The 21,041-nt window shown below is 44.6% G+C and overlaps 1 protein-coding gene and 1 long non-coding RNA gene across 2 annotated transcripts in view; one reads left to right on the top strand and one right to left on the bottom strand.

Annotated features, from left to right (window-relative positions):
• Positions 1-7,077: 7,077 nt before the first annotated feature.
• LOC146544690 (uncharacterized) lies at positions 7,078-14,225 on the top strand. The gene is made up of 2 exons (XR_014882437.1): positions 7,078-7,554; positions 7,680-14,225. It is a non-coding gene; the product is annotated as an uncharacterized LOC146544690 (long non-coding RNA).
• Positions 14,226-14,914: 689 nt separating this feature from the next.
• DLGAP1 (DLG associated protein 1) overlaps positions 14,915-21,041 on the bottom strand; it is a 233,548-nt gene continuing 227,421 nt past the window's right edge. Inside the window, exon 11 of the mRNA XM_085220823.1 lies at positions 14,915-18,728. Within this exon, the coding sequence (XP_085076949.1) occupies positions 18,519-18,728 (210 nt within the window). The 3' untranslated portion in view covers positions 14,915-18,518. The remainder of the gene's footprint in view (positions 18,729-21,041) is intronic.

Below are 21,041 nucleotides of genomic sequence, written 5' to 3'. Positions count from 1 at the left end.
TGCTAGCAGCTGTTGTTAACCAGATGTTCAAAGGAATGCTGAAAAGTGGACCTGAAGTACCTGACTGTGTTCTGCTGTGTTGACCTTTTCAAAGAGGCCAAAGAGAGCAGTGTAGTCAGCTTGCATTAAATTTCAGGAGGGGTGTCTTAGGCCCCTCTCAGAGCTGGAATATTTTGGCTCTTAGAAATACCTTAGGGCTTAGGTAGGGGGCCGTGGGGAGGTTTTTCTGAGGATGAAACAAAGAGGCCAGAAAAGGATTGGGGTGAATATTTCTTTGTAAGTCTTTGTGGTTCAGCTTCTAGACATTTTTAAAGACTAATTTTGATGGGGTCGGGAAGGGCATCACAATTTCTGATTTTCTTGGGCTAGCAATGGTAAGATTTTGGCTCTAAATCCAGTAGGCTGTGAAATAGGAGAGTGTCAGGCTGAAAGCTGTGTTTTGGGAGCCAGGTTATTTGTGGTACTTTAAACACCAAATGGATAGGTGATAAAGATATAGAAGAGATCTCTGCTGTATTTAGGTGTATTCTGGCCAGTGGAATTTTCTGAAAAGTTACTTTTCAGAGGAGGACTTTGGCTATCAGAATCAGTTATGAGTAAAAAACATGAAGTTGCAGCTCACATTTCAACTTTTTCAGATGTCTGTCACCCACCCTCATCTTTCTAACAACAGTGAAACAGGAGACCCTCAGGGAGAAAAATCAGTTCTGGCTAATCCTTAAACCATTTGTCTGGTTGGTGACTGGGGGAGGGTTTTGGGGAGCAGGAGAGCAGGCAGATGTAAGGGTATTCTTAGGAGTAGACAGTGTATGCTGTTTTGTTTTTTCTTTTTTTCTTTTTTTTTTTTTTTTTTTTTTTCCCTTCCTTTCCCTGTGGTTTTTCTTTTAGTAGGCAACAGAAAACTGTTTGTTCTCTGGAGTACTCTTTGAAATTTTGCTCAGCGTAGGACTTCTTTAAACCTTTCAAGTCAGTGTTAATGTGTTCAAGAAAAAAAAAAAACCACAGGGGCTTGCTCATGTGTGCATCAGCTTTGGTAACAATAGAAACAATGCAGGGTTGTCTTCATATACTGTGCAATTATAGAATCAGGGTTTTAATTTTTACAATACATTTTTAACTGAAATAAAGCTACCAATAAAATTGTTCTGAGCATAGCCAGGTGTGGCTGTGGGTTTCATCTTCAAGTAATAGCACACAAGTCTAGAAAAGAGACTTGAGTACGGTCCCTTTGCCAGGACACACTATTCTTTATGCTCCTAGGCTATTTTCCTCTGGATACCTTGGCACCTTTTTATCTATTTAGAAGGAAATCTTTCACTCATAGGATGGTGACGCACTGGAATAAGTTGCCCATAGTGGTTGTGGATGCCCCATCTCTGGATGCATTCAAGGCCAGGCTGGATGTGACTCTGGGCATCCTGGTCTGGTGGTTGGCAACCCTGCATATGGTGGAGGAGTTGAAACTAGATGATCATTGTGATCCTTTTCAACCCAGGCCATTCTATGATTCTATGTTTCTATGATCTACTTGGAATAGGCTTTTGTGTATGTATGAAGTCACTGTTGAGCAAAAAGTGGGCGAAGTTGAAGAAAATCCTTTTGTGCCATAGATGTTTGCTCTCAACGGATGCTAGGCACCCAGAAAGAAGTGTTGTCTTTGCTAAGAGGTTGATAAGATACTTTCTTGTCCACATAAGTGTTCTATTGCAACATTCCTTAGGCCTATACTTCAGACGCTGCCTAAGAAAAAACGATCTCAGGCAAATGTTTTTTCCTTGTTTGAGTAGTTGGAGTTTTTCCTTGTTCTTTTTTTTTTTTTTTCAAAGAAGGTTGCCAGTGTGCTGAGTGGTAGAGAAAATGTAGGGGATCGTATCATCAAAGGATAATCTCAGATCCTTGCTCTCCATTAATCTGCCCCTTAAAATAAAATTAAAAAAAAAGTCAACAAATTTAGGAAAAGAAAGTTTTGCTTGCTGAGCTGATCAGTTCTGTAATTCCACCAGAGCATCTGCAGTAATTAAATGAAAATAGGAGGAGGAAGAAAACTTGCCATTCAGGTTAACAGTTTCCATTGAAAGTAAAAGCCTGTGGTCTCTGCTGTTGTCATTCGCCGCTCTGCCACACAAAGTGACACTGGTCTAACAACCAGGTGCCCTGCCCTTGTGATGAGCGCTGCGTTTCCATCTTGCTGACACCTATCCGTGAGACTTTACTTGTGACCAATTTTGCTCGAGGCTGATTGGTTTTTTTAATTACTACTTGGGTTAAGGCTACACCTAGAAGTTCAACTGCAGCCATAAGCCAATGGAATAGCACCTGGTGCACAGTGAAATGGCTTTCCCCTCTCCGCAGGTGTTACTTTACTTGTAGGAATGAAAATGACTCACTGAGTATCCACTAAAATAAAATCAAAGGCAGTTTCTGCTAAGTGATACTTCGGTTCAGATTGCTAAAGTTTGCCCAAATCTATTCTTTCCGAGCAAAAACTTGTACTTAACTCCAGATACAATTATCAAAGGTACATTTCGGACATCAGGCGGAGCTAGGGTCTGGAATGAGGAGGAGTCCCAATGACTAACGAGTGCAAGGCTGCCTGTGCCAGCCACTCATCCCTGTGAGAACAAAGGGAAAGTTTATTTCTGGAAGCCTGTTTGGCTGTGGAATAGGAAAAAAAGAGGAAAGCAGTGAAAAGAAACAATGAGCCAACAAGGGCAGTTTTGCTGCTCTTGCTGCAGCGATAAACCTAATTGTGAGGCAGCTGTCAAAACCCAAGCTCTGCCTGCATGCACCAACTGGGAATGGCTGCTAATGCAGGGCCAGCAGTGCTGTGCCGTGCCGTGCTGTATGGAGAGCATGCTGTTGGCCAGAGCCCGAGTGACACAGGACGAGCAACAAATATGAGACAGCTCGCCAGCAGACTTGTTTTCATGGCAGTTGCATCTTGTAAACAACTTGTGGCAGCTGCACGTGATAAATCCCAGTGCAAAGAAAGGATAATTACAATAGGGAGTGGATCTTGGAACTGGCAACTGTGTGTGTGAGTGCATGGTGTTGGGGGGGAGGGGGCATCCCTTGGGATGCTGGGGGGGACGTGGCATCCTACACATCTACTGGCTTTCGCCATGAGATCAGCATCTGTAATACACTCAAACAGCTGGGGCACTTGCAACGGTGCATATCAAGGTGTGTTTTTTCCAGCCGTTTTTCTTGTTAGCACTTGAGAGCTGCTCCCTCACTACTTCCTAACTCTTTTAAAGCTCATTTGGGTTTTCTGTTTTTTTTCTACCTCTTCTTGGCATATTGCATTTGTCAACTTTCCCTGTGGCTTTTGCCAAGTAGGGATTATTGGCGCAGACACAGCTCTTGTTTGCTGCTCAGGACATGACTTTTTTTTAAATCTTGTTCAGCTGCTGCCAGAGACCTTACGTCTGTCCCGTTTCCCTGGGTTAGCCGACTCTTCTCAGTGAGCTCCAGTGTTCAGACTAAAGGAAAAGAGCTTAGATGAGCCACTCACCCTAGCAAAGCGTCACTTTGAGCTGTTGCTATTCCAGACATAGTAATTGCATCCACATGTGCTGTGTGCCATTTGGCGTCTGCTGTGCTGCCTGCTATGGCAATGAGTTCGAACACAGTCACAAGAAGCAGACCTGGCTACACTACAGAGTCAAAATTCAGACTGTCTTCTGTGTCCAAGTTTTGCACCCACCTCTGCCGACAGCTCAAAGCCATGGCATGCACTTAGTAGTTTTGCTCACCTTTCCCTCTGTGGCTTCCCTTACCTTACAATTCACATTCCTGAAGCTCTCTTGGCTCTGAGGAAGGGGGTCTGTGACTACCACTGGTAGATATCATGGGGCTGGCTGCACAGATTGCAGCCTGGGGCAGCTTCCCACAGCAAAGTAACCGCACACCCCTGAGCAATGCTGCAATGTGTGATGTTAAGCCCAGCTCTCACAGCTGGTGAGATATGAGTTGGTCACAACCACCTCCCAACTCATCCCTGTTTCACTGGATAGCATGGTTTTGGCCAGAATTCATGTCAGTGCTTATATAAATGGGTAACGAATGTACAGATGTGCACACAGGTAGCAGCACTTTGAAATGGTGATTTAAAGGAGGGCAAGTGGTGGCTTGTGAGCATGGGTTGATTGTGTGCAGCTGGCAGTTTTCTGTCCCTGCTTGTGTTTGGGCAGCTTCTTTTGGACCACAGAGAGGGCTGGGGCTGCTTCCCCTGCCTGAAGATGTGTAGTGGCATTAGCCTCATAATGAAGAATCCTCACTTGTGCAGTATACAAACTGCAAGTATTATGTTGTCAACTTTTGTCAAATTGTTTGTCAGAAAGAGCAGCTCAGCCCTGGTGCTGTGGGTTTTGCAGCACAAGCGTATGTTTGCATGGCTTCCCTGAGTCTTTTCCCTTCTGTATTTTTGCTGTGCTGCTGGAGAAACACTGCCCTGTTGGTGTATATTACCCAAACTTCTCTGTCAGTGGCATTTCATGGGTTGGAAGGATTCAGCTACTTTAGGAGAATGTTAGTCTCTATCATTATTAAGTAAATAACTCCCAATTGTGAGATCCCTGAAAACAAAAAATCACTTGACAATTTGTGGGAAGAATGTCATATCCACCACCTTCCACCATATACAGCTTGCCTTAGAAATAGGTCTGGATCCCAGACATAGAACTGATGGTGAAGATCACAAGAGTTTTGTAATTCAACTGAGTAAGCATTCCGTTGTTTTGCCAGAGCCTGTAATTTCACTTCCTTTTCCAGCCTGCAATGTTCTGATTGCCTGACCTTGTGCTTGATGTCTTACTTTGTTTCCTTCTGGGCTTGTGGTATCATTCTTTGTTTGAACTCTCCCTCTATCTTCTCTCTGCCTGTTTGACCACTGAGTGCTTACATCATGCTGCATGTAGCCCCTTTAACTAGGTGAGAGATTATTTTGTCTGGTTTTGTGCTGTTGGAAAAGATCCCTGATACCCCACTAAACTAACCACAACAACAAATCTCGCTCTGATGCAAACGGACCAGTTTCTGGTCATGAGAGAAAGCACATCTTCCCTGTATAGCTAGATTTTTTTCCTAGCTTCTGCTTTCTGTGCTGTGACAGAGATGAGCCTAAAAGAGGAGCAGTAAGTAATAAAACTCAGAAGCATTTTTAAGAACCCAGGAGCTGATTTCAGTTTTGGCCTTTCTGGTTGCAGCACAATGTTTTGATGGACTACCCATACAAAGGCCTTCCCCTGCCAACCTCAACCAAGAGGTGAATTCAGGTTATCACATTAAACCCTAGTTAGGCTCTTGCTGCTGTAACTCATTCTTCATGTTCAGTGCAGCTGGCTTGCGTTCAGCCAAGGTATTTTCAGTGAAATGCTGCCAACTTTCTGCAAAGGCTTCCTCAAAAGTTTTTCTTCCTTAGCTGGAGATACATGGAAAAACCTCCTGGAAATATTTCCTGTTAGTTTATAGGTTCACATCTGCATGTACTATCTGCGATAAAGCTACCACCTTGACTCACTTGTCCCTACACAAGCAGCTTCAGCCAGTGTCATCTCCTTGCCTACTGGCACTTGTTCCCACATTGGCTGCCTGGGCCCAGTGGCTGTCCCTTACCTTCTGGAGGAAGGATGTGGAAGGCTTCTTTCCTTGCTTGGTCACTAGCATGATAGATATATGCTGAATCTATAGGAGACCTGGCTATACTTCACTCCTGCTGTGTTTGGGACACCTTGGGGCAGAAGGGAAGGGCCCAGTCACCCTCACAGCAAGTGCCATTTTCCATGCTCTGTTAGGTCAGGTCATAGAATTATAGAATATCTTGTGCTGGAATGGACCTCAAAGCCCACCTGGTCCCATCTTGTGCTGTGGGCAGTGCTGCCCCCAAGCAGCTCAGCTGCCCAGGGCCCATCCAACTTGGCCTTGAGTGCATCCAGAGATGGGGCACCACAGCTTCTCTAGGCAGCTGTGTCAGTGCCTCACTGGCCTCTGTGTGAAGAATTTCTGCCTAAATACAATCTAAATCTCCCCTCTTAGTTTAAAACTGTTCCCTCTTGTCCTTTCACTATTTGCCAATGTAAAAGTCAGTCCTCCTGTTTATAAGTCGTCTTTGGGTATTGGAAGGCCATAATGAGGTCCCGCTGCCCCTCAGAGCCTTTTCTTCTCCAGGCTGAACCAGACCGGCTGCCTCAGCCTTTCTTCATAGGAGAGATTCTCCAGATGCGGTGCACTGAGCAGTATCCATGGTGGCCAGTGGTGGGCATGCATCATTTTCTCTCCTGTTTATAGCCATATGCGACAGGTATTTCTGTTGTGAGGAATCTCCTTTCAACAGCAGTGATAGACTCAGATTTCCTCCCTTGGGACTGACTAAGCAAGGTGGCAGTGCAGCTCAGCTGTTACTCAGACTCTGCATCTGCCTCAGGAGTGACTCGCTTGTGACTCTGCCTAGGCAGGAAACATGACCTCACTGGCTACTTCATGATGCTTGCTCAGCCCAGAGGGAACTTGTCTTCAAACCCTCTGCTTCCCACAGATCTGCCTTTCATCCTTGCTTTGGCCTGGCCCTCATTCACAATGGAGACCTACTGTTGTTGGGAAAGCCCTGGAAAAGAGACAAACCTTTCAGCTATGACTAAGGAAAACACACTCCAGAGCTCTGTGGTTTGTCTGAACTCACTTCTTTGGGAAACATCAGGTTTTGATCTTTAAAAAGTGATATCTTAAAAGCCCATGTGTAAATCTTAACAGTTCCGGTGATAGCAGCGTAATCTGCCTTTGATCAAGTAAAGCAACAAAGCACAGATGTATCTGCTGCCCAAGGACTGCAGGAAATGTGCCCGTGCTTACACAAATGCACAAAGGAGGGGATGCTGGCAGGGCAGGGAGAAGATAATTTGCTGTTCTCCAAACCATCACAGAGACCAGTGTTCATATTTTGCCTCTACGTCCCCGTGACTTTTGCCAGCTTGCGGAAATCTGCACGTGGGTCTGTGAATCTGACAGCAAGAGACAAAACAATGTGTTTGAGAACCTTGAGCAGAGCCAGAGCTGCGACGGAGCTTGGCTTATGCAGAATGCGGAGCAGAGCACATGACTGTCAGGCAAGGCTTCAATTTTGTGCAAAATGGGATTTTTCCTCATTCCTAGATTTGGAAAAAAATTTGCAAACCCTTCTGGAAGGCAGTTTGGGTTCAGCGTGGGAGTCCTTCCATGGCCGTGTTCACAACAACTGCCCTTTACACTGACTATGGGAAACACTTTCCCTTGCCTTTATTATTTTTGTTGTGAAGGGGAATGAAGTGACACTGGACTTTGGTACCTCACCTGATTCTCTTTACTTTGTATGCTAAGGGACCTGCAGGAAGCTGTCAGGAGAGCAGGGTAAGCTGTCTGTCACTCAGTTACTCCTTAGGCAGACATGCCTAGCAATGCTGGAAGGCTCCACCCTGCTTTCAGAGTAGGCTCCAAGACTTTCCGTAAGCTGCAGGTGCTGTGCAGGTGCAGAGCGGTGCTCGGCAGAATGTGGGGCAGCGCTATGGAAACCAGGCGCAGGTTTGTTGTGCTGGCTTTCTTTGTTTTTTTCACCTCCGCGATAATTCTTAACCAGCCTGCAATCTCTGTTCTATGTACTTTACTACTCCTCGTGATTTACCGGGATAATCGAAAACTTAAAACAGAAGCCTGGCCCTGAACCTTTTCACTACAAGAAAAACAAGACCTTTGTCCCGTCGGCTGAGCTCAGAGCCTGCAGCTCACCTGCAAAGAGTCCTGAAATCAAAGTCACACTGATGGCAGTCATAACTGGATTTGCACTGAAGTGGGTGGAGATCAAGAGCTCCGATGTGACATGAGTTCTCTCGTGTCAGCAGAGAGGAGGCACCCGACTGGTGGAAGCCAGACTGCAAGTACCAGGATCGCCAATAATGTGCTGCCCGCGGCTCAAAGTACGGGCTGTAGTGGGCCGGGGCTGAAATATTAACCAGGCCTTGGGGCAGGAAGCCTCTGTAGTTGCCGCTGTGTATGTGTGTGGTGATGGGGCTGTAAGAAGGAGCTGCTCGAATGAACTATGGGTTTTGGGGAGAACTAATCATTTATGGAACTGAGCGCTGTAGTGTCAGGGGAAAAAGGGATCACAAGGGGTTCTTTTTGGCGCACACCTCAGATGGTTTGGATCCAGATAGTGTTTTGAGTCTGTATTTGTTTATTTTCTATTTCTATTGCTGGAGATGGAGAGGGGAGATAGGACAGGGCAGCAATGGGAGTGTTGTAATCATGTTACTGAGCCCAGCTGACACCAGGTGCAGGTAAACATCACTGCTTGCCCAGATGGGTGACAGCCCATAAATCCTGGGAGCAGCCTGACAAAAAACAAGGCTTTTGCAACTGTGCCTTTGAACTAGGAAGGAGCTGTGTGTGCATGACTGATAGGTGACAGCATGGCCTGGCTGCACTCCTGGGGCAGTGTGACTCCTTGCATGGGCCTCAGCCTGGCTGCTGGGGGACATGGCTGAGCCAGGCAGGGCCTGACCCTCATGGCTGTAAAACTGCTGTCTTCTTCCCAAGAGCCAATACCACCAGCATGCAGCATTTTCTGAAGCTTGGTGCTGGGCCAAAAGCCATTTCCCTACTGCCTGCCCATACCATGTATGTGTGTATTATTAGTTTACCCACTATGGGTTGCTCCCCAGCTGCCAATGCATGTCTGCATGTTATCACTGCGTCTCTTCATGGACTGCCTTAGGTTAAGTTTAAAGGATAGCATGCCCCTCTTGGAGGAAGAACAGTAATGATGTTCTGCCTTGCTCCTGTTGAATCACTATGACCTGGTAAGGGCCTGGAGCACGGCAAGGCTCTGTTGTGTTGTCATGTGTTGCAGCTGAGGTAAAGTGTTGGATTTGGGCTTTGTATCATAAGACTGGTTTCTGGTCAGGATGATGGAATTTTAGAGAGAAGACTTTGCCTTCTCATCTCCTTGTGAAGTCTGGGTAAAAGGACAAATGTGCTTGTTTATGATGCTTTAAAACACACGACTCATTTTCAAAGATGAGCAATGAGACCATAGCAAGTAGATCTATAACAGACCACAGCAGTTAGTTCTGGTGCAGGGCTCTGTCTTGGACTGTAAACTCCGTGAGACGCAAACATCAACATTCGCGTGATGTTTAGCCTGCACAATACAGCATCTCCAACAGGGCTTTGAGGTCACTCTACAGGAATGTTTATCTCACTGAATGCCTTCTTGTGACAGTCACATTTTACAACAGCCATGCGCATGGGTGACCAGCATTGCAGGCAGTGTCTGTGTGGCATTGGAGCCAGTGCACCAGTGCAGCTAAGGCTGTGCCAAGCCTCTGCTTTGCCATGCTTGCTTTACAGTGGTTGGAATCCCTTTGGGTGCTGTGAATACTCATCACAGTCATGGAATCACAGAATGGTTTGGACTAGAAGGGACCTCAAAGCCCACACAGTCCCACCCCATGCCATGGACAGGGCTGCCACCCAGCAGCTCAGCAGCCCAGGGCGCCATCCAACCTGGCCTTGAGTGCCTTCAGGGTATCACAGCTTCTCTGAGCAAATCAGCTTCTTCGAAGGAGTAATGTGAGAAGAGTAAGAGTAAGTACATTGCTGTGTGACCAGTCAGCAGATCCGCAAAGGATTTTGTATTGAAAAAGCAAAAAGAAAAAAAAAGGCATTAAAATTACCATTGCCATGTTGCCCTCTGGGTTTACACAAATGCAGTGCAGGGAAGAATTAGGCTTTTGCAGTTTCATGTTTCCTTGACCTTTTGAGAGAAGAATGAAAAATCTGATCCAACTGCTGCTCCCTGTTACAATGCTGAAAGAGCAATGCAAACTTAATGTGCTGACTCCCGAGGAGCAGAATTTCAACTTGCCTATTGAAAAACCTGGGAGAGAACTGAGGTCTGTAGAGATCCGAATAAAGCTGGATAATCTGAATGCCAAACCTCTCTCCCAGGTGGGTGCAATTACTGGTGCGTGAGCAGATTCCTTCACCCTGCTCCAGTGGTGACTGGATTAGGATAAGTGCAAGGCAGGGAGAAAACACACAGCTCCTCCGGCACAATGTCTCCCTACTGCAGAATGGGCAGCACCTCCCCTGTGCTGCAGCTGCTGCAGCTGGGTGCTGTAGCTGTGTTGTGCTTGCACTCACATCGCTCTCACTTGGTGCTTGGGAAACTCTCATACCGTTAATGGTAAGCTCACATGTTCTGCTTGACATGAAAATGTTTCCAGTAAAAAATCATTTCAGACTATTACTGTATTGGCTGATGCAACTGTTGACAAACAAAATCTGCATGGATTGTGTTCTAATGGCAAGCTTTGCATAGTTCAACAGGTTTTCTTTGCTTTGGCTGAATTTCCTGGTTTTATTTTCATCACACCAGCTTGCTGAGGACAAGCACAGTGGATGGGTTGCTTCTTACCGAGTCTCAGCGCTGCCTGGGAGATGCTGGTGGACGCCAATCACTGCAGTGAAATGCTGCATGGCAATACACACGCAGCTTTTTTCCCCTTTAGAGATGAGCACGTGTCAATTGAACAAAGGGTGAGAAGTGAGGGAGTACACCACAATTTGCTAAAGTGTGGCTGGCTTCCCAGTTCCCTGTGCATTCCCTCAGCCAGACTGCAGTCGTCATGATACTATTGCCAGGAAATATGTAAACAGAAGGGAACTCTCCCTCTCAGCTGAAGCATTAGGTTGGTTGTGCAAAAAGCCGCTCGGATTGATCCATGCTACCTAGTTATCAAAGGTGCTATTTGTTGTATGTATAGGCATACAACACTGTTGACAAAGATCACTTGTTATTATATCTTTTTAAATCACAGTATTTATTGTGTGATGAGCGTTAGGACCCTCTCACGCAGGATTGTGATTTAAAATTCAGGTGCTCAGGCATCACTCTTCTGGAGTCACTTGGAGATTGGCAAGCAGGCATTTTTCCATGGAAATAACTGATCTTTATGTCTCAGCCAAATTACACAACTGACAGTTAATGCTAGGGTGAAGTCTCCTTTCTTTCCTAACACTGCAAATTCAACTGTGTAAACTTCACAGAGAAGACGTGATTTTGCCAGAACTATCTACAAGTTGAAGAAGTCTCAGGATTGTTTTTTTGTTTGGTTGGTTGGTTGGTTGTTTTTTGTTTTTTTCCAGATGATAGGAAAGTTTTTTTCCAGATGATAGGAAAGTTTTCTTCCAAAGACAAGCAAAACAATGACCACAGTAAGTTATTACCACAAACACTTATTCCCCCGCTCCCTTAAAAAAGAAAAAATGGACACCCTAGGAGATGACAAATAGCATAGCCCAGCTCAGTGTTTGCTATACATTGGCATTTCAATGCTACACACTTTTTTACACAACAAAAGAAGGAATAATTACAGTTCTGGTTCAAGGACCACATCAATCCAGAGCTGAATATGCACTTGTGAAGCAATTCCAAGTGGCAATTTTGAGCACTGATAACCAATACAACAGGAAAAATAAGCCACACTGTATTAAGGATTTGTCTTTGATAGTCCTTTCCATCCAGCTAAAAGCTAGGGATAGCTGGTAGGCTTGGCATCCCCACGGGGATGCAGAATAGTTGCATGGGGAGGAGTTGCCTTTTAGTGGCTCACATCTGTGATCCCTCGTTCTGTCCTCCAACCCCAGCTGTGATCCTCAGCATGCAGCTGTCTGCACTAGTAACATTGAAAGATCTTTACTGTCAGAGTGATGGCACACTGGAACAGGCTGTTCAGAGAAGTTGTGGACCTCATTCTCTGAAGGTATTCAAGACTTGTCTGCACGCCTTCCTATGTGACCTACTGTAGGGATCCTGCTTTAGCAGGCGGTAGGATTTGATCTCTAAAGGTCCTTTCCAAACCCTACAATTCTGTGTGATTCTGTGATATCTCACCCCCATGAAACACCTGACAGACAGAAACATCCTTCTCTGCTTTTCCCCTTAGCTCTGAACAAAGACTCGCCCGTTTCATGAAGCTTTGGCAGCTATAAAACATCACAGAGTAGCAGCTTCCCAGGGATGCTCTGGGACCGAGCAACCTCTGGATTCCCCAGCGGTGCTGAAGAACTCCAACATTTCTCTGCTTTGAATAGAGCTGGCAAAATCTATAATTGCTTCCATTCTGTTTGGCTGGAAAATAGCAAAATCCAGGCATGCTGCCATAGGACAGAGTGGGTATGACAGAGGGCTCTGCACCAAGGCTTATCCAACAAAAGTGAAGGCATCCCACAGCTCGGCTTTTGTTTATCTTTTAATATATATATGTTTTTTCCTTTTGTGTGTTTTTTTTTCCTTCCCTTGGGTGGAGCAGGAGCAATGAGGTGATGACTTACCTGCTGCAGCTTGGGAGATAGCAATCTGGAAGGGATGGTTGTCACACAATGCCCATGTAGAGCTTTTCTGGCCCAAATTTCTCTGATTATGTTGTACCTGATCAGTGAAGAGAACCATGAAAAACAATTACCAGGAAGCACTGCTCCTTTCCTTGTCTTTTTGTCTTGCTACAGTTTGGGCATGTGACTCACAGAGAAACAGAAGAGCTGCCATTTTCATTCACATGACCCAAAGGGGTGCTGCATGCCAGTCACACCTAAGTGTGGGAAAGCTCAGCCACTGGCTGACAAACCTGTTCACATCATGTTTGCAGCTGGCATTTAGATGCATCTAATAGACCAGAGCATGGCATGAAGAACTGGAAAACCCCCATCCCGCAGACAGCACAGGGAAGGGTGGATAAAGGTTTGAATGAGCTTGGTGTGGTGGGACAGAAAATTTTTGGCCATTGATACAGTATCAGACTAAAGGGAAAGGGGACAAACAGTCTTTAAATTTGAGTGTTGATGCCAGACTTCCTCAGTGCAAGCATCTTGGGCTGCAAAAAAGACCTGGCTGTGTCTTCATGGGATGCACAAGAGGGAAGGAGAACCTCACCAGTGGAACAAAGGATAGTGTCCTGAGTGGACTGGATGATAACTTCCTTGATGGACTGAAGGAGAACTTTTCCAATGGACTGAGGGAGAACCTCCCCTACTGACTGCCACTCCAAAGCCCTAGCTGAAGTATACACCAAAGACTACAATGACAAATGCCAAAGAGAGACCAACATTTGTATTATGAATTGCAATCAAAAAGAACTGGCTCCAAGTCAACACAGACTCCCAGCGAATTTGATGGGTAAGCATGCTTCAAAGAGATGGTTAAAATGTATTTTTTGCCTATTGCATACTGCAAAAATAAGTAGCCAAAGCAGGAGAGAACAGACTTTGGCAAGCAAACTGATAACAAGCCATGCTCTTGAGGAAGGCTCATGATTCGGAGGGAACATTGAGCTGGAAGGGAACGCTGAATATAGATAAGAATCAAGTTTACCTTAAGCAGCATGAATGGGCTGTGAGCCACGGCTCAGACTTTATCATTCTTCTGCTGAGGTAACAGTTTGAAGCATATTTGCTGTTTTACAATCTGATATGTTCTCACTGCAGGAAGATATCAGCCACTGCAGAAAGGTCTTTAAATAAGCATTTTTTGGCCATCTCTGGTTTGTCACTTTATGAGTGACCAGGGAGGACATAAGTTCCAGCAAAGGAAGGGAAATCCCACTGTTAGGTCTTGGTGGCTGTCAAACTAAGTTTCCCTGCCTCTAGAACATAAACCTTCCTGATTTCTCTGTGCTAAGGGTGTAATAGTAGGTAAATGGTACATGGTACAACTCTGGTGTGCTGTTCGTGTAAACTGTTGGGCTTATAAATTGAAATGTATTAAATCTGTTATACGAACAACATCATCCAAAAATTAGAATACAGTCATAGAATCGTAGAATCATTAAGGTTGGAAAATACCTCTAAGATCATTGTGTCCAACTATCCATTTACCACCAAAATTGCACACTAACCCATGTCCCTCAGTGCCACATCCACACGGCTCTTGAACACCTCCAGGGACAGTGACTCCACCACTTCCCTGGGCAGCCTGTTCCACTCCCTCACCACTCTTTCTGAGAAGAAATTTCTCCTAACATCCAACCTGAACCTCCCCTGGTATAACTTGAGGCCATTCATTCTCATCCATTGCTGTTACCTGGGAGCAGAGGTTGATCCCTAACTTGCCATAACCTCCTTTTAAGCTGTTGTACAGAGTGACAAGGTCTCTACATCCCTACGTCTTCTCCAGATTAAAAAATCCCAGTTCAAGATTTGATGACTGTCGTGATTTCCCAGACTGGAAGAAACCCTGCCTGCAGGCAGGGCCATGGCAAAGGGAAGCTACCACTACTGGGCCCTGCTCAGCGTTATCTTGGAAAGAAGCACATGGGATAGTGTGTGCTGAAATGAAATGCTTAGTGATGCCACCAGCCCGACCCCTGACACTTCTGTGGGGTCTGGCTCCATGTAGAAGTGCCTGTGAGGGTTCTCCTGGGGATCCAGGAAGGTATCACAGAAGGTTTTGTGCCAGTGAGAAGTTCTGCAAGTGGGAGGCTCTGTGGAATCAGTCTCAAGCAATGGTTGTTTAAGAGAAACACACTGCTGGTCATGCTTTTATCCTGGACCACATCAAGTGAAGCATCCTGGCAGTTCTGGAAGAGTGAATTTGCATTGAAAACCCACAGCTCTTACAAGCAGTGCATTAATTATTTTATTAATTTGCTCTTTTTACATTATGGGAAACATTCATCTATTTACATTTTCCTGTCCACACACCCATCTAGGTAGATAATCCTATGGAAATCCAAATCGTTACGCCATAAAACCACTCTCCTATGTCTAAAGGCTTTCAATTTTTTTTTGCCGTTTGTTTCATATTAGAAACATTTTCAAAATAACATTTGGGAATGCAGGTAGGCCATCAATTTACATCCCGATTACTTAAAATACGCATTTGACCTTTTTCCTTAAAAAAAAAAACAAAACCAAAAAACAAAATCAAAATGAAAAGCCCCAAAAACTTCACAAAGATTCTGTTCAAATTAAAGTGATAGTGCACATAAAAGCATTAAGGGAACACAAATAAATAAACTGAACTATATTACAAATAAATTATTTCTATTTACCTTTTCAAATATTAAAAATCTTTAATCCATTTCTTCATCTTTCTTTACAAAAAAAGATTATGAGAATTTCATGGAAACATCTGCAAAAAATATAATAAATACTATTTTTTTTTTCTTTTTCTTTTTCTGTTTTTTTTTTTTAACTTCTGAAGCAGGAGACAAAAACAACCTTTTCTAAAATTTTCCCCAGGCCAAAAAAGAAAAAAAAAAGAAAGTAAGAAAGAAAGAAGGAAAGAAAGAAAGAAAGAAAGAAAGAAAGAAAGAAAGAAAGAAAGAAAGAAAGAAAGAAAGAAAGAAAGAAAGAAGGAAGGAGGGAAGGAAGAAAAGAAGGAAGGAAGGAGGGAAGGAAGGAAGGAAGGAAGGAAGAAGAAAAGAAAGGAAGGAAGGAAGGAAGGAAAGAAAGAAAGAAAGACCTTAGTACCAAAGTGAAACAACACATAGGAATTCTGAATACACACTGGGCAGGTCAGACTGAAACAAGTAGTTACAGATTGTACTAAAACAGATGATACAGCAAATATACTAGTTGTGTATTCATGTCAGTAAATGAGTCAAGTGGTTAACTAGTGGCATTCTAGGGGCAGAAGTATTATCTTCTATATTTACTGGTCTTGGCCATATTCTTAAAACTTTGCTAAAAAACAAAGCAAATGTTATAATTCTCTCCCTGGAGCCAAATGTGCTAAGAGGCATTCACCTAAGAATAGACTCATTTAAAATATATATGAAAATATTCTGTGATATACAAATACAATAATTCATCATATACAAGACTAGCCAGTCTTCCCTTCTCTGCTTTGTAAGGGGGGGCATTTGCTAGATAGAAATTTCTGTAGCCACTCGTCAACCAAAATCTTAACTCATCTTTCATAAAACACTCACAAAACTAAATAATCTGAGACACAGCTGTGAACGCAGACTCTCACCTGAATACAGCTTTGTATACCTCGGTACAAATGAGTTCCAAAAAATTAATACTTAACGTGACGATATGCTCAAAGTGGCAGTTGGCACTATTACATACTGCAAACACGGTGATCTTTCATTACTGCTAAAAGTCAGATGGAGTGTTTCAAAACTAGCAAACACACAGGAATTTGGGTGCTGAGAGGGTCAAGCCTTTCCAAGCTCCTATAACACAAAGCACTCTAGGGTTACTCTGGATTTCCGATTACTCTAGTTAAAAGTCTTTTATATATTAAATTATTAGCCCTTATCTTGTAAACCACAGCAGTAAGTAGTTGTGCCCTGTTTATAAAGACATAGCTCAGATATCAATGGCTTTGAGAGGTAGCAAATTCTCTAGTGGTTTTAGTATGCTTTCGTGAAAATACCTGGTGCCACAACCTATTACCTCTCTTATTTTCTTCAGTAAAATTAAATTAGCACCTGGCTATGATGTCGTAGGAAAAGAAGCTGTCTGGCATGACCGCGATTAATACTTTTAGCAAGAGCTTTTCTTGTCGATGACAATTTTCAGTGCTCTGAAGCACAAGTGGCAGAATGATGCCAGCCTTATGGTGAGACCTGGTCAGGCCAGCCCAGCTGTTACAGTGAAGGGCACAGGCAGCCCGCACCGGTCTGGGGCCACCGTGCATACCGTGTTGCACCACCAGGGCAGCTGTCCCTAGGTCTATCCCCAGTGGGAGTGGAGGGCCACCACCTTCCTTCGTGGCTGCCCTCATGGAGGCAAAGATGGTGCAGGGTCATGAGAACTTTGCCCCTGGACCCTGGGCGCAGTTGCACTGGCCAAACCCTCTGTTACCAGTAGAAACCAGGGAGGCACGCGTCGCACCCAGCCACCCACCCACATGTGTGCCCAATGTGCTGTGTGCAGCTTGCCTGGCTTTCCTGCTGCCAGCACAAGGCCTTCCTGGGGTGGTGAGCCCAGCGCCTGACCGCCAGTATGCAGGAGGAGCAGCCCCTGCCTGGGCTGGAGGAGGCCAGGCTGAGAGCCTCGCTCCTCTCCAGCCCTATTGTCTATGATTTACCCCCGGTATTAATGGGCTACTTGGGATGCATACTTCTTTATGACTGAGAAACAATGGCAGAAGCAGGGGAAGGAAGGCTTGTTGTGGAACAAAATTAAGTTCATATCGATCCCATAACTTGTGAAAAATACTTCATTATTCTTGGTCGGATGGGTACTTTATACTATCAGGAGGAGACTGTTTTAGAACCTTACACCTAGATAAGGACCGCCTGGTGAGGAGCAGTCTGCACGGTAGCATAAACTGGCTGTGGATAATGCAATGCCTCGCCTAGAAGAGCACGGCAGGCTCCGTGTACAACTGGCTGACAGGTGTTGGTGTGTGGCTGTGTGCATGTGTGAGATCGGATTGTCCCACCAAGAGTAAGACATCAATGAAACCAAGCTTTTTTTTTTTTTTTTTTTTTTTTTTTTTAACCAATATAATCCATACAATACAATACAAGAGGAATTGACAATACAGTACAATTTTAAAAATTCTTAATACTTGGACAAGAAAACCCTTCTTTTATATTATCTTCAACTGTCCTTGCTTCTTATTTCCTTCCTTTTCACTCTTTTATTGCCTTTCAAAATAGATTATTTCCCTGGAAGATCGAATTTACAATCTTCTGCTGATTGAAATGTTTAAGTAGTGATTGATGAAATAAAAATGAGGCAGTTTGTGCAGCTGTGAGTGTGCAGGCATCTTTCCTTGGGATCTTTCTATCCCTCACCCTCCCACCTGCGGGATACGCTTTCATTTCTCACCCCCAGGTCTGTGTTTTTACCCTCCTCCCCGCTCCCACCCCAACTGCTCCCCCCTTGGTGACTCCTTAAAATCAGGTGAGAAGGTGTGATTTGGAGGTTTAGAATAAAGTGCGCCATCTGCTTTAAAAAAAAAAAAAAAAGTAATAACAAAAGGGGAATCCGAGTCATAGCTCCTTTCATCTTTTATGAGGAAGACGGCAGAGTCCAAAAGGATCACCCTGCGTGACTGAAATTTCCAAAATCCCCTGTGGTTGGATATTGCTGTACACTAGGTAACAGGCTAGCTTTAGATCAACTAAAGGTCGTGGGTGGGTTAAATGGAGCCTACTGTACAGGTGCGCGTATGCATGGGGATCCGAGCGCCGCGTTTATTCACTTCAAACAGAAAAAGGATTGTACTCGTTTACATGAGGCGAGGTGGCAGCATCAGTACATGTGACAAAGCATCATGGTGACATGGGCAAACCTTCAGGAAGCAAGGGTGGTTAGAGGAAATCTCTCGGAGAACCGACAACTACGGCACGGTGGTGGGATTCATCGGGGTCACCGGGACTGTGTACAGAGAGTGGGGAGAGGGGGGGGGCAGAGGGAGGAGGAGGTACAAATACTTGGTGGCGGTGACCTGGAGCAGGAGCCTAGAGGGGCAGATTGTACAGGAGACTTGTCTTGCCAGAGAGAGTCCTCCTGGTCGGATCCCTTCATAGCCTGGTCTGGGCTTCGGGGATGTATATCTCAATGCTCTCGGCGCTTTCGGTGGCTGAGTTCTGCCGGACGGACGCCGCGCGCTTGGCAGCCATCAGCCGCTTGCGGGCCTCCTGACGCTGCGAGCTCTCCAGAGAGCGTTCCCGGATGAGCGGCACCTGACCTTTCGATGGCTTCTTTGGCACTGGAGGAGGGACCCTTCTCTCCTGATCAAAGCAGAAGGTTAATGGCATTATAGAGCTTCTCAGGGAAAGGCGGGAAAAACTAGGACGCGTCAGTAGTTAGAACACACATTTTACCTATGATCTGTTAGCTCCTATCTGCCCTTTAGTCTTCAGTCAACTGGCTAGAAACTGAGCTAGAGAGGAGAGCATCTCAGGCGCGGCCTCGTACCACTGGCACTGCTTCACGCGGCTGAGGAATAAATCCCACTCTCGGCAGCGTGGCCCCGGCAGCCTGGCTCCTGTGGCTGGTAACAACCTTGGCTGAGGGCCATCCTTGGACGGGGCCGGGACGTGTGCGTCACCTCGGCCCTTAAAAACGGCACGCGTGTGGCACAAGGTGGGCCTGTGGCAGCGCTGAGATGCACTGGGCTCGGCATCCCAACCACTAGCTGCCTGCAGCTGGTGCATCGGAACAATAACCATCCAAAACATGAAACATATAGTCAGGCACATATTTCGTATAGCTTAGTAACTTGCCCCCACATCCCCCTCTTTGAGTCTGATTGTGCAAACACATAAACCCCAGCCTCCCGCTAAATAGACATGCCACTCTATAGTCAGCTCTAGCTTGAAAAACCAGTAGGAAAAAATTAAAAGCCATGAAGAGAACATGCATTAATCATCACAGTGGCGGCTAGCTCCAGCTACGCAAGTGACAAGGAGGACTATTATGTACAGCCTGGTGCGTGCATACAAAAAAAAAAAAAAAATCAGAGCAGGATCTCTCCTGGAAAAGAAAAGTGTATTCAGGTCTGAATTTCAGGCAGCCACAAAGACTTTGTCAAGTTAATTAGATTGTCTTTTAAGTTACATCCCCTTCCAACTGTGAACACAGCCTCTGAGCGGAGGGATTTTATCACACTACAAAGGTCCCATTCTGCCCTTGCGTTTTCTCTTATGCTGATCACAACAGCGTCCACGGCTCAAAAGATAAAGGTGCTTAGTTACACTTATTCATACTTTGCTCTTTCTCTCCATCCAAGGATTAATCTGTGCTGCTTTAAAAGGGACCAGTGGCAAAGGCCAAAGGCAACTGCAAATATCAATTCCACAGAAAGTTCTTTCTTCTTTTTTTTTTTAAACTATTTAAGAAAGGAGATGATCTCTTTCATTTAAAATCACAGACAAATGCTAATTGAACCAGGGATACAGTCAAATTATTTAAAAAGCAAAATCTCTACCTGCTTACCATAGGTCCATTTATTCAACACAACTTCCTTTAACCCGTTATATTCTTTTTGTTAGAAACTCCTTGAAATATTTTTCAGAAGCGAACAAAAAGCACGTTTTTGTAAGAAAAGCTCTCATTTCTTCCTGTGCAATTAAAAACACTTGGCCTTCCCGCTTGACTACATAAACTAATGAAAGACCATATATCGGCATTTCTGTGCATGCATGTTTGACAATTTTAACTTCCTTTTATGACAGATACTGAAAAGAAAAAAAAAAGATAAGAAAATGACTTGCCTTCAGTACCTTGGCCTAGGAAAACACATTCCCACACATCCCTTTACAAAACACTAGGTGTGCACAAATGGTGTGAGTACGGCACTCCTAAGTCAGGAATGAACTAGTATTTAGTCTTGACCGGAGGAGGTATGGATGCTACCAGCATTACCTTTGCAAACTTCCTGCTGCAAGATTAATTGGATTCAATATTGTTATTATCTGCCCAAAAGAAAATGCCACTTTGGTCATCAGAAATGAGCTGACAGTGAGTATGGGGAGCCTGGACACCTAGCAGAGCCAAAGTAGGTTTTGTCCCCTCCTTCTGGTGTTCCTACCTGCTTGCTCTACTCACTGGTATCAGACTGGTCACAGTCAGTCTAAAGGAGATTCAGTCATCATATTACATACTATAGGAGCATGACAGGGCATGGAACCCATGGTTCCTCTAGGAATGGGACTGACTTTAAAGTATTGGCTGAAACATTTGTGTATTTTGGCTTACTCCAGTGCTGTTTGTCTTGATGTAGATAGTGAGGAGAAAAATAAGGCAATGGAGCCAAATGAGAGTGAAAAGGTGACTCACACTTGGAGATGTGGTAGTTTTTCATGGTGACACAAGATTACTACATTTTTTAAGAAGCCCAACACTTGAGATGATTTTTATGCTCTCTTGGGTAAACAGCGCTACCAGCAAAGTGGACCCATTTATGAAATCACCCCATTACAAAACAAACAAACAAAAAAACCCCACAAAACAAAACAAAAAAACAACAAAAGAGGAACAACAAATGAACAACAACAACAACAAAAAAGATGTAGGAGTTCTTTCATGTGATATTTTGGAAG

Source organism: Meleagris gallopavo, chromosome 3 (genome assembly GCF_905368555.1).
Source record: "Meleagris gallopavo chromosome 3, MGAL_WU_HG_1.1, whole genome shotgun sequence".
In the NCBI taxonomy this organism is placed as follows: domain Eukaryota; kingdom Metazoa; phylum Chordata; class Aves; order Galliformes; family Phasianidae; genus Meleagris; species Meleagris gallopavo.
This window is presented reverse-complemented; position numbering and strand designations above follow the sequence as displayed.